This window comes from Marmota monax, unplaced genomic scaffold (assembly GCF_021218885.2).
Source record: "Marmota monax isolate L192 unplaced genomic scaffold, Marmota_monax_Labrador192_F-V1.1 WCK01_AAM20220418_F8-fsc00793, whole genome shotgun sequence".
Classification (NCBI taxonomy): domain Eukaryota; kingdom Metazoa; phylum Chordata; class Mammalia; order Rodentia; family Sciuridae; genus Marmota; species Marmota monax.
This window is the reverse complement of record NW_026694165.1, coordinates 78,233-91,736: the sequence shown is the minus strand read 5'-3', so window position 1 is coordinate 91,736 and position 13,504 is coordinate 78,233. Positions and strand designations below refer to the sequence as shown.

Below are 13,504 nucleotides of genomic sequence, written 5' to 3'. Positions count from 1 at the left end.
CAATGTGATTTAGTTTCTCAGAAGAAAGATTAAAACATGCAAAAATCATACTTCTCTGAACAATCACTTTTTAAATTATCTTCTTATTATCTGAACATGTATTATGCAGCTATATTCCTCACTGTTGGGGAAAATCAGAACAGGTATGTATTTATTGTTCAAATAATGGGGGGGATTCATGGCTTTGTTATTAAGCATTATATAGTAATAGTTATTTTAGCTTACCAATTTTGCCAAATACCACATCTTGTCTTTGCTGTATTTTATTTGTCTTCGACAATGATAGACTTCCTTACAAACAGGGAAGAAAAAAAAAAAACTGTAACAAGTTTATCAACATGACAAAAACTGTAGCAAGTTTATCAAAATAACAGTGATATACACTGATCAAGTTTCTGCTTTCTATGCCCAATACAAATGCTGCCATAAGAAATAAAACATACTAAAAATTTGGAGATTCTTTCTCCCTACAAAGTTGAATTTTTCTTAAATCACACTATGTTAAAAGATTAAAGAAACCAGGATGGTGGTGGACACCTGTAATCCTAGCAACTCAAGAGGCTGAGGCAGGAGGATGGCAAATTCAAAGCCAGCCTCAGCAACTTAGCAAGGCCCTAAGCAACTCAGGGAGACTCCGTCTCAAAATAAAATTAAAAAAAAAAAAAGGCTCAATGGTTAAGCACCCCTGGGGGTTCAATCCCCAGTCCCAAAATATAAAATAAAATTACTAAATAAGAAGTAGAAACTCTAAAAATGGTTAGTATGTGCCAACATTTGCAACATCTCTGTTCAGAAGGACAGTAAAAGGTTTGAATGAAAGTATCTTGAAACATTTTGCTGGTCAGCTTTTCTAATTTTCTATTTCAGCTTTCCTAATTTTCTATTTCAAGTAGTGGACATACCTTGTTTCTTTTCTTTTAATCAATCATCTGTTAAACAATTTCTAGTTCATAAAGCACTCCCAGTATTTCATTTAGTCTAACTCTATGACTTGGGAAAGAAAACATTTTATAATCCTTTTGTAAATTGAAAATTTGAGAAATCAAATGACTTCTCTAAGAACACAAAACTTAGAAAAACAAAGTAAAAAACAGGAAAGTAACTCACATGTGTACCTTCTGAAGTTTCCCTTCTGACCCTAATAACCACTTTTTTTCCACTATTTTCCCTACTAGCTTTTTTTTTTTTTTATATCAGAAAAGATTCAAGGTACACAAGAGTGAGAAGATCTCACAATTTTTTAACATTCTGACTCCTGCTGGAAATTTTCAAATGCCTTAGAATTAGCAGTTTTCTCAAGTAGTCATCTTTTAATATTGTTATGGTTTAGATATTAGGTGTCCCCCAAAAGCTCATGTGTGAGATAATACAAGAAGGTTTAGAGGAGAAATGATTGGGTGATAAGAGTCTTAATCCAATCAGTGAATTAATCCCTGATGGGATTAATTAAGTGGTAGCTGAAGGTGAGTAGGATGTGGTTGGAGAATTGGATCACTGGGGGCACGCCTTTGGGGTATATTTTGTATCTGGCAAGTGGAATCTCTTTCTCTGCTTCCTAATCATCATATGAGCTGCTTCCCTCCACCATACTCTTCCACCATGTTCAGGGTCACCACAACCATGAGGAATTGAGTCAGCTGTCTATGGATTGAGACCTCTAAAATCTGAGCCCTGAAATAAACTTTTCCTCCTCTAAAATTGTTCTTGTCAGGTCTTTTAGTCACAGCCAGCGGAAAAAGCTGACTAAAACAAATATATAGCAAATTTCATTTCAGTTGCAATAGAAGCTGACAAGTTGAAAACTATACCAATAGCCTAATTACATTTTCAGCAATAAAGTATCCTAGGGAGCAAGCAAGAGAAGTGTCATGACTGATAATACTAATCTGCAAAAATTAATCCACCTGATAAAATATTTTCTATAAAAGCTTTTCAATTAATGGATTCCCATGATAAGATATTTTAAACCTGAATTTTATGTTATTGTCCTTAAGTTTTTCAAAAATAAAATATAACAATAATAATAATATAATAATAATATACACACATGTGTGTTTAAAACTAATCTAAAATATATCTTATTTTCAACTATATATATTTTTAAATTAATTATCAATAATTAGTTTAGGGGCTGAGGTTGTGGCTCAGTGGTACAGCACTTGCCTTGCACATGTGAGGCACTGGGTTAGATCGTCAGCACCACATAAAATAAATAAATAAATAAATAAATAAATAAAACAAAGGTATTGTGCCCATGTTCAATGAAAAAAATTAAAAATTAAAAAAAATTAATTAGTTTAAAAATAATCTAAATATACAGATAGTAATCCTAGCAAGAGCAAACATGTACTCTACATGTACTTTGTAAAAGTGAAATGACTAATACTCCCCCCCTCCTTTGTTTGTGCTGGTGAGATTGAACTCAAGACCTTAGACATGCTAGATAAGCACTCAACCTCTCAGCTACACCCCCAGTCTAAAGAACACTTTCTAAATATAACAAGACAAAGTCGCAATATATACATCTATCATAGCAAATAGAGAACGTGACAAAGTTGGAGTCAGAAGACACAGTTATAGGTCACTGCATATACACTATATACTAGATAAATATAGTATACATATATACTAGATATAGTTGAGTGAGGATAGATGCACAAAACAGTTATTGAAATTAAGTAAAAGGAAGTCCAAACCATGAACTATCTAAACCAATAGCTTTTTCAAAAATCAATCAATCTATCTATCTATCTATCTATCTATCTATTGTGTGTGTGTGCATGTATGTATATCATGCCAAGAATCAAACCCAGGACTTCATGTATGCTAGGCATCCTACTACTGAGCTATACTATACCCCCAACCCCAAAATCAATTTATTTTTAAATGCACATAATGATTCAAATAGAAAGTGCCACATAGTCCTTACGAAGAAGTTTTATGGTATCCACATGTGGCTTATTATCAGTATAGTGATTAATCCATACATTAAAATCATGCCTGTTATAGAAGAGGCTGTTCAGTTTTGATATACTCTCAGTATAGTTTTAATTTATTTCACATGGATCTTTTCTAAATTCTGCAAAAGAAAACTCAAATCCAAGTAATGTATGACTCTCATGAAAAAAGCCCTTTTAATTTCTCTCTTATTTTCTTTACCATAATGAAGCCACATGTAAGTCTAAATAAGAATCTACTTTGTTTGAAAATTGGTACTAGCCATATTAGGAACAGTCATCTTAAAAATACTGAGAGTGGCCTAAAACATGTCTACATAGGTGACATTTAATTTACAGCTGCAGAATTTATTTACTACCTCTATTTATCAGCTATTAACTAAGTATTCCAAAGCAGAATATCAGAACTAAGTAGAGTAGTAGATATTATCTCTTTTAAACCAAGACAAAACTAATTTTTAAAATGTTTACAGCAAGGTGCAATGGCACATGTCTGTAATCCCAGCTACTCAGGAAGTTGAGGCAGGAGGATCACAAGCTCAAATCCATCTGATAATTCAGCAAAACCCTATCTCAAAATAAAATAAAAAAGGTTGGGATGTACTTCTTGACTAGCACACAGAGGCTCCGAATCAAATCCTCAAGAGAAAAAAAATTGTAAAGTTTTCAACTAGCACTTGAGCAAGTCTAAGGAACACTATGCATAATAGTACAATATTATAAAATTTGTAGCCAGGCACTATAGTGCACGCCTGTAATCCCAGTGACTCAGGAGGCTAAGGCAGGAGGATTGTGAGTCCAAACCCAGCCTCAGCAACTTAGTGAAGCCCAAAGCAACTCAGTGAGACCCTTTCTCTCTAATAAAACATAAAAAAGGGCTGAGGATGTGACTCAGTGGTTAAGCACTCCTGGGTTCAATCCCCAGTATCAAATAATAAATAACTAAGTATATGTATGTGTGTATATGTGTGTGTGTGTGTGTGTGTGTGTGTGTGTAGCTGGATGAGTAAATAATTCCTTGTAAGTAAGCTAGGTAACAATAAAAGATATTAATATTTCATAGTCATAATAAATGTAATTGATGCACAGATTTAACTGGTACACCAACATCAACTTACCAAACATTATTTTCCTAAAGTCATAATTTGTCTCCAAAAGGATTATGGAATCAAATCAAATATGTTCACACTGGCATTTATATAAAGGACATGTGGGGGTGGGGTGCATGTAAGCATGTGTGGTGAAATATAAATACAAAACAAATGACTAGACTGACATTGTTCTTCATTTCCTGCAGTTAAACAGATTAAATACTATATCAACTATTTGAATTTTGACATTTGGGATTTATGCTGAAGTACTATTTTTTAGTAACCAAAAAGAATGGCACTGCACAGTACAAAATTCGGCTCAGACTCTGGATCTGATGATAGATACTATTATCATGATATAGTTCCAATTAATGTCTAAGTTCAAAGAACTCAGGTAAGAAGTAAAGAAAGTACATTAATTATATAATATTTTATGTACAGTATTTATCAAATATGTAACTAAGTTTTGCTTAATTACAAAATGAAGTCAATACTTTATAGCTCAGATTCTGTAACAAATACAACCTTCAAATTCTGCTATCATGATAAAATATGAAAGTTTAAAAGTTATTTGTTTAAATTATTTGCATCTCTTTTTCTTATTTCTTAACCAAGTGAGAGCTCTTTTAAAAGTCAATAAAGTAACTCCACCAGATTAAAAAAAAAAAAAGTACATAAAGCAGTACTAATGCACACCAACACTTAGCAACTCAGTATGTCTTTATTAAACATATGCTTTCTAGAGTCCAGTGCACTGGCACACACCTGTAATTCCAGCAACTCAGGAGCTGGAGGATCACCATTTCTAGGCCAGCCTATGCAACCTGGCGAGACCCTGTCTCAAAACAATAAAACGAAAGGTCTGGAGATGCAGGCTCAGTGGTAGGGCATCCCTGGGTTCAATCTCCATTACAAATAAATAAATAAATAAATTTTTATGTATGTTTTCAAGTCCATATAAAAACTAAGCTCCTTAATAACAGATTATCTACTAAACTGAATAATCTATAATTAACACAACAATTCTATCACAGCTTATTGTCTTAAGGATTTAAATGTTCTCATCTTGTTTATGTTATTACTTGCTTAGACTTTTTAGCAGATGTGTATGTACGCCACAATAAATACACATTAAGATGTTAAGTTAGTGTTTTATCTCAAACTAGAATAATCTCTAGCAGTTTGGAGAGGGTAAAATTATTCTGAACAGCTAAAAATAGGATAAATCTCTGGTAGGAATCCAATGATTAATTCAACATTAAGTTCAAAGGTTTGTGTACTACAAAAAGAAAAAAAAAGCATGTCTAGTCAAACATATAACATTAGAAAGCCATATATATTTAAATATTGGCCATTGGTTTAAATCTTTTTTTTTTTTTTTCTTTTGGTACCAGGGATTGAACTCAGGGGCATTCAACCACTGAGCCACATCCCCAGCCCTATTTTTATTGTTTTTAGAGACAGGGTCTCACTGAGTTGCTTAGCACCTCGCTTTTGCTGAGGCTGGCTATGAACTCATGATCCTCCTGCCTCAGCCTCCAAGGTGCTGGAATTACAGGCATGAGCCACCCTGCCCAGCTGGTTTAAGTCATTCTTGCCAATTCATCATGCTCCATCAAGAATTCATCAGCAAACCTCCTGGAATCAAAATCAATGTGTCTTAAACTTTCTGCTTAGTTTTAGAGCTAAGGGCCTATGAAGAGGTTTATTAAAGGCAAACAAATAAGTAAAGCAGTGATGTACCTTTGTAAATTACAGAGAGAAATCTGATATATTAAAGATCATGCAAATTGTTGTATAATTTTTTCTTTTCTTGTCATGGAAGAATAAATTTTATCAAAATTTAAGAGATTAGTTCTACCCACAAACTTACTGCTGGTCTCCGAGGTTCTCCAGGCAGTTGTGGAGGATAAACTATTTTATTCTTCTTCTCCCATTTTCGAGAAATGTCAAGTGAAGCACTTATGTGGATGGAAGACTGGGATAACACACTGTGAGATGAAAGCAGCCTGCAAGATAAGAGAAACTTAGAACCTTTCTGCAGAGTTTATACATCTTCTTTACTACTTTAGCTAGCTCCATTTTGTTGAAAACAATTTAAAGATCACAAATGGAAACATTCTAGAAGTAATCACTAATAGAGACCACTTTTACAAAAAATATCACAAAGATCTTGTTTGTGTGAGGCTACTTTTCTTTCACTCTTCCTTTAAATTTTTAAATTTTCTCCTCTCTCATAACCAACACATTCTACATCACCATTACATCCGCCCTATTCACCCCTCAAAATTGCAAACACTTTTCTACCCTCTTTTCTCTTCTTCTTTCCTCTTGATCAACTCTATCCTTAACACCTCTTAACACTAATTGGTTTATATACTGCCAATCCCCACTGTCAATGCTATAGCAATAATTAATATGGCAGAAATCATATACAACACCTACTATTTGATTTTATACCAGACATAATCTATGATTATTTACTGTTTTTACTGATGGAAGTTGCTGACCCTACTATTTGGCACTGCTTATTGTGCCAATTAATATTGTAGACAACAAAATAGGAACAAAGTACCTAGGCTACTGCTATATATTATTTGCACAGGTTGTTCCTATTATTGGGCTCACCCCTAATCTGAGAGGCATGAGAAACCTACAAAGATACTATAAGCATGTAGGGTAAAAATTCCACTGCTTCAGTTCCATCTGGATAGATAGGTAGACATACAAACAATATGAAAAAGCAAGGGAACAGATCATCACAAACAACACAGAATACCTCAACAAGAGATCCACTGATAACACAGTGGAGGAAATGTCAGAGATGGGATTTAGAAAGTTTATAGTTAAACTGATTTATGAGGTAAAAGATGATGTAAGGAGTGAAATCAGAGAGAAAATATAAGTGAAAGAACAGGAGACAGAGATTCTGAAGAAGAATCTATAGGAAATCCTCAAAATGAAGGAATCAATAAACCAAGTTAAAAAGTCAATGAAAAGCATCACCAATAGACTAGAGCGTTTGGAAGAAAAGAGTTTCCAGCAATGAAGACAAAACATGTAATCTTAAAAATAAAGTTGAATGTAGAGAAAAGATGTTAAAATACCATGAACACAATTTTCAAGAAATATGGGATAATATTTGAGATAAAATTTGAGATTCATTAGGATAGATGAAGGCTCTGAAATACAAACTAAAGGAACACACAATCTTTTCAATGAAATAATATCAGAAAATTCCCCAAACCTTAAGAATGAAATGGAAAATCAAATACAGGAGGCATACAGGTCTCCAAATATACAACAGTCATTCTAAGACATACTATTATGAAAATGCCTAACATACAGAATAAGGATAGAATTTTTAAAGCAGCTAAAGAAAATGACTGATCAAATTCAGAGGGACACCAATCCAGATGTCAATTGATTTTTTTCAACCCAGAACTTAAACCTAGGTGGTCATGGAATAATTTATACCGAAGTCTGAAAGAAAATGATGCCAACCAAGAATACTATAATCAGTAAAATTAAGCTTCAGATTTTAAGGTGAAGTAAAAACCTTCCATGAAAAACAAAAGTTAAAAGAATTTGCAACTAGATAGCCAGCACTATGAAACACACAATAAAATATTTCACTGGGTTGGGTTGTAGCTCAATGATAGAGTGCTTGCCTAGCATGTGTGAGGCTCTGGATTCGATTCTCAGCACCACAAATAAATAAATAAATATCTAGCAACAACTAAAATAAGTATTTAAAAATAAATAAATAAAATATTCATGAAGAAGAAATGGAGAATAAAAATTAAAACCAGCAGAGGGTGAAGCTACACTAGAAGAACAGTCAATCAAAGAAGAATCTAATTCAACCAAAAAACTAGTAATAAATCAAAATGATAGAAAATGAAAAGTATCTCTTAATAATAACATTGAATGTAATGGTCTAAACTCATCAATCAAAAGCCCTAGGCCTGCAGATTGAATTAAGAAAACAAGAATCAACCATGTGCTGTCTCCACGAGACTCACCTTGAAGGCAAAGATATCCACAGACTGAAAGTGAAAGAATGAGAAAAAACATACCACTCATATGGATCTTGTAAACAAGCAAGGGTTTCCATCCTTATATCCGATAAAATGAACTTCAAGCCAAAATTAATAAGAAGGGACCAAGAAGGTCATTCATAGTGCTTAAGGGAATCATATAACGGTAATATTTATTTATAAACCAAATAATGGAGCATACACAAACAATAAAGAATCAAATAGATCACAACACAATAATACTGGATAATTTTAACCCTCCTTTCTCAACACTAGATAAATAATCCAAACAAGAACTAAATAAAGAAGATACAAAACTAAAAAATACAATTAATAATCTAGATCTAATGGATATACATAGAATATTTCATTTATCAATGACTGAATATAACTTCTCTGAGCAGTATATATGAAACATTTTCTAAACTAGACCATATTTTAGGCCACAAAGCAAAGTGCAAAAAAAGAAAAAAAAGAGAGAGAGAGAGAAAATGCCCTGCATTCTGTAAGATCATAATACATTAGAAATTGAAATTAGAAAGCAACAATTAGTCAAAAAGTAGAAACTAATACCTGGAGACTAAATAATTCACAATTGAGTGATGAATGAATACATAAATTAGGAGTGATATTTTAAAAAAACTTAAAAGTGAATGAGAATAGTGAACGATATGAAGGCAGTTCTAAAAGGAAAGTTCACAGCATTAAACTCATTCATAAAAGAATAGAAAGATGCCAAATAAATAATCTAACATTACATTTCAAGATCCTAGAAAAAGAAGAACAAATCAACAACAAAATCAATAGATGACAGGAAATAATTAAAATCAGAGCCAAACTCAATGAAATGTAACATTATAAATGTAACATAATTAAATAAATTTATAAATATATAAATTTATATTTATAAATATAAAGAAATTTATAAATAATAATATAAATGTAAAATAATTAGAATGGATATACATCACTTAAAGAACCATATGATTATCTCAATAGATGCAGAAAAAAAACTGAGAAAATACAACATCCATTCATGTTTAGAACACTAGAAAAAATGATAGAAGGAATATTCCTCAAAATCCATAAAAGCTATATACAACAAAGCCAATGCCACATCATTCTAAATGAACAAAAAACTGAAAGCATTCCCTCTAAACTCAGAAACAAGACAGGGATGCCCACTTTCACCACCTCTATTCAACATAGTTCCTGAAACCCTAGCCAGAGCAGTTAGGCAAAAGAAAGAAATTAAAGGGATACAAAGAGGAAAAGGAAAACTCAATCTATCTCTGTTTGCTGAAAACATGGTACCCTATTTAGAAGACCCAAAACACTCTACCAGTAAACTTCTGAAACTCATAAATCAATATTCAACAAATCAACTGCATTCCTATATCAGCCAAGCACAGTGGTGCACGCCTGTAATCCCAGCCTCAGCAATTTAGCAAGGTCCTAACAACTCAGTGAGACCCTGTCTCTTAAAAAAAAAAATAGATCTGGGGATGGCTCAGTGGTTAAGGAGCCCTGAGTTCAATGCCCTGTACCCTACCCACCCAAAAAAAAAAAAAAAAAACCACGATATTCCACCAATGAATTAGCTGAAAGAGAAATTAGGAAAAACATCCCATTCATAATAGTCTCAAAAAAACAATCAAACTTAGGAATCAACCTAACAAAAAACTACACAACACTAAAGAAAGAAATTGAGGGAGAACTTACAAGATGGAAAGATCTTCCATGTTCTTGGATAGGCAGAATTAATATTGTCAAAATGGCCGTACTACCAAAAGTGCTATATAGATTCAATGCAATTCCCATCAAAATTCCAATGATATTCTTCATAGAAATAGAATAAGCTGTTATGAAATTCATTTGGAAAAATAGGAAACCCAAAAGAGCCAAAGAAATCCTTTGTGAGAAAAATGAAGCAGGAAACAACACAATACCAAACCTCAAATTATACTAAAGAGTTGGAATAACAAAAACAGGCAAGAGGACCAATGGAACAGAACAGAAGACACAAAGACAAACCCAAAATACAGTTAACTTATACTAGACAAAGGAGCCAAAAACATACACTGGAGAAAAGATAGCCTCTTCAACAAATGGTGGTGGAAAAAAGGGAAATCCATATTTAATAGAATGAAGTGAACCCCTATCTCTCACTCTGCACAAAAACCAACTCTAAATGGAACAAAGACTTAGGAATGACTAGAAACCCTGCACTACTAGAAAGAAGGCAGGCCCAATGCTCCAACATACTGACTCAGGAACTGACTTCCTTAACAAGACTCCTAAAGCACAAGAAATAAAATCAAAAATCACTAAATGGGATGACATCAAACTAAAAAAATTCTTCACAGCAATGGAAACAATCTAGAGCATGAAGAGAGAGCCTACAGTTGGGAGAAAATCTTTTCCACCTGCCCCTCAGATAGGGCATTAATTTCTAGGAATCCAAGAAATTTAAAACTAAAAAAATTAAATAACCCAGTCAATAAATAGACAAAGGAACTGAACAGACCCTTCTCAAAAGAAGAAATCCGAATGGTCAACAAATATATGAAGGGCTGGGGATATAGCTCAGTTGGTAGAGCACTTGCTCACAAATATATGAAAAAATGTTCAGCATCTTTAGCAATTAAAAAAACACAAATTAAAATTACACTGAAATTTCATCTCATTCCAATCAGAATGGCAACTATCAAGAATACAAGCAACAATAAACATTGGCTAGGATGTGAGGGAAACGGTATGCTCATACATTGTTGGTACAAGTGCAAATTGGTGAAATCACTTTGGAAAGCATTATGGAGATTCCTCAGAAGACTTGGAATAGAAACACCATTTGACCCAGTTATGTAACTCCTCGGCTTTAAAATCAGCATTCTATAGTTGTTAGGGTCTGTAAACAAGTCAAGATGGTGCCTGGCATTCTGCCAGAGGGAGTGGTTTGTGAAGTAACGCCAGCGAGCCATTAAGTGTGGAGATTCCTTATTGGTTGACTGCTGTATCTAGTTTATGTTAATTAGATAAGCTGTGTGGAATGTATATATACCCCTCTTGTCCTACAATAAATGGCTTCTACTCTCTACACAAGTTGCTCCTCTCCCCCCCCACCCCCGCCGTTAATTTGCTGCAGCCATCATTGTTATTTTTTTTTCCTGTCAAACAGCTAAGATTTATTATAAATTTGTTCACTGCCTTAGAATTTTTGAATTACTCAAACATTTGTCATGACAAATACTCATGATTCAATATAAAAAATTAAAAGGTTCTATGAATATGTAACATCCTAATTATTTTCAAAATACAATGATTAACCCCCTGAAATTTTGAATAATTGAGGGAGTATTTAAAAATAAACTTAATTTATATGCATGACTTTTATTTTTAAATGAAATTTAACATTTTAATCAAGCATATGGAGAAAACTCATGGCTAAGTGATTGTTAGAAGTTTATAAATGGGAAAAAAAATCCTGTTTCCAAATATCAGTCAAATCAGCTTGTTATTTCAACATCTGCTTTAGAAAAGACACAAATGAAATATCATCAGAAAAATTACATTTGAGGGCTGGGGATGTGGCTCAAGCGGTAGCGCGCTCACCTGGCACGAGTGCAGTGCTGGGTTCGATCCTCAGCACCACATAAAGATGTTGTGGAAAACAGGAGAATAAATATAAAAAAAAAAAAAGAAAAATTACATTTGAGTATTTGATGTTAGTGTTCTGAGGAGATTGTCCTGAAAATAATAGTGTCATAGTCTTTTATTTATTTATGGAATAAAGAAGATCTTTTTCCAACATACTGAATATATGGTCAAAATAATGTCAGCATTAATTTTTTTTCTTTTTAAAGTCATGTTTGTTGAGCTGTAATTTATACATGGTATAATTTGCCCTATTTAGTTTTATAGTTATATGAATTTTGACAACACAAATATAAAAAATGATAACATATATATGTATATATAATACTACAGTCAAGATACAGAATATGTTACCTTGTCCTTCTTTAAAAGAAAATTATTTAAGAAATTAATTTTATACATTTTCATTTAATCCAATGGATTACCAACACATAATTTGCAAAGAAAATAATTGTTAATAAGATATTTCACGTTCATTTTATTTGTCCTAGTAATTCTTTGGAATCTAATGTTTATTTAACACATAGGACACCTCAATTCAGACTAGACAAATTTCAAATATGCAGTAGCCTCATGTAACCAATTGGCTCCTTTCTCCATCTTTCACCTTTTGGTGAGACATATGTTATAGGCTGCATGATAAGTCTTCTTGTTATGTGGTTTCTTGTTGAGTTCCATCAGAAAGGAACACCAAAGAGATGAACTTAGAATACACAAGAATAGAACGAGGTGCTTTATTCAACCCTATCAGACCCTATTAGACTGTGAGTTGGTTTCTTCATGCTTTTAGTGGGAATAACTTCAGTTAGTTGGCCTTCTCCTAGAAGGTTTTCATAATGGCTCTCTCTTCTTTCACCTCCTACTGCTCCAAGTCTACGGAAGGAAAGGTGCTTCATAAAATTTGTTGGTTTCCCTCAATCTTGCCCTTACCTTTATAATTACCTTATTAAACAATTTTTACCCTGACTGGTCTTTTTCATCCTTGAATCTTGAATAATGTTTTTTTAATTATAAGAAAGTAAAATATACTTCATCTCATATCACAGGCAATGTATACATACACACACAAGATTAATTATATATTAAAATATAACATATAAAGTGCTAAAACTTTTAAAGAAAATATTTGTGTAATTTTGTGAAGAGAAATGGAAAATTTAAAAAATATGAAATAAACAAAAACCTGAAAAATTAGATGATATTGTAGTTAAAATTTTTATGTGTAAAAATTTATCAAAACAGGTTGAAAGAGACATGAATTGCATTACCAGTCATTTTTGTTTATTTTCGATATTTGGCTTGACTTAGTTTCTCCTTTGGTTGGCTTTTCCTTTATTGTATTTCTTCCCTTTGGAGATTTTCATTGTTTTTCACTTCCTCCTCCTGGAATATTTTGCCAAGAATGTTCTGTAATGCAGGCTTTCTTGCTCTAAATTCTTTTAGCTTTTGTTTATCATGGAAGGTTTTTATTTCATCGTCAATTTTGAAGCTTAATTTCACTGGATATAAGATTCTTGGTTGGCATCCATTATCTTTTGGAGCTTGGTATATGTTATGTTGTTCCATGATCTCCTGGCTTTGAGAGTCTGGGTTGAAAAATCTGCTGAGATCCGAATTGGTCTTCCCTTATAGGGTAATCTGATTTTTCTCTCTTGCAGCCTTTACAATTCTATCCTTATTCTGTATGCTAGACATTTTCATTATAAAGTGTCTTGGTGTAGATCTGTTGTAATTTTGTACATGTGGTGTCCCATAGGCCTCT

At 32.9% G+C, this 13,504-nt stretch overlaps 1 protein-coding gene across 1 annotated transcript in view; it reads right to left on the bottom strand.

Annotated features, from left to right (window-relative positions):
- The window catches only part of LOC124107709 (large ribosomal subunit protein uL22m-like), a 47,996-nt gene that overhangs the window by 14,713 nt on the left and 19,779 nt on the right, over positions 1-13,504 (bottom strand). Inside the window, 2 exon segments of the mRNA XM_046465877.2 lie at positions 226-291; positions 5,922-6,057. Of these exon segments, the coding sequence (XP_046321833.2) occupies positions 226-291; positions 5,922-6,057 (202 nt within the window).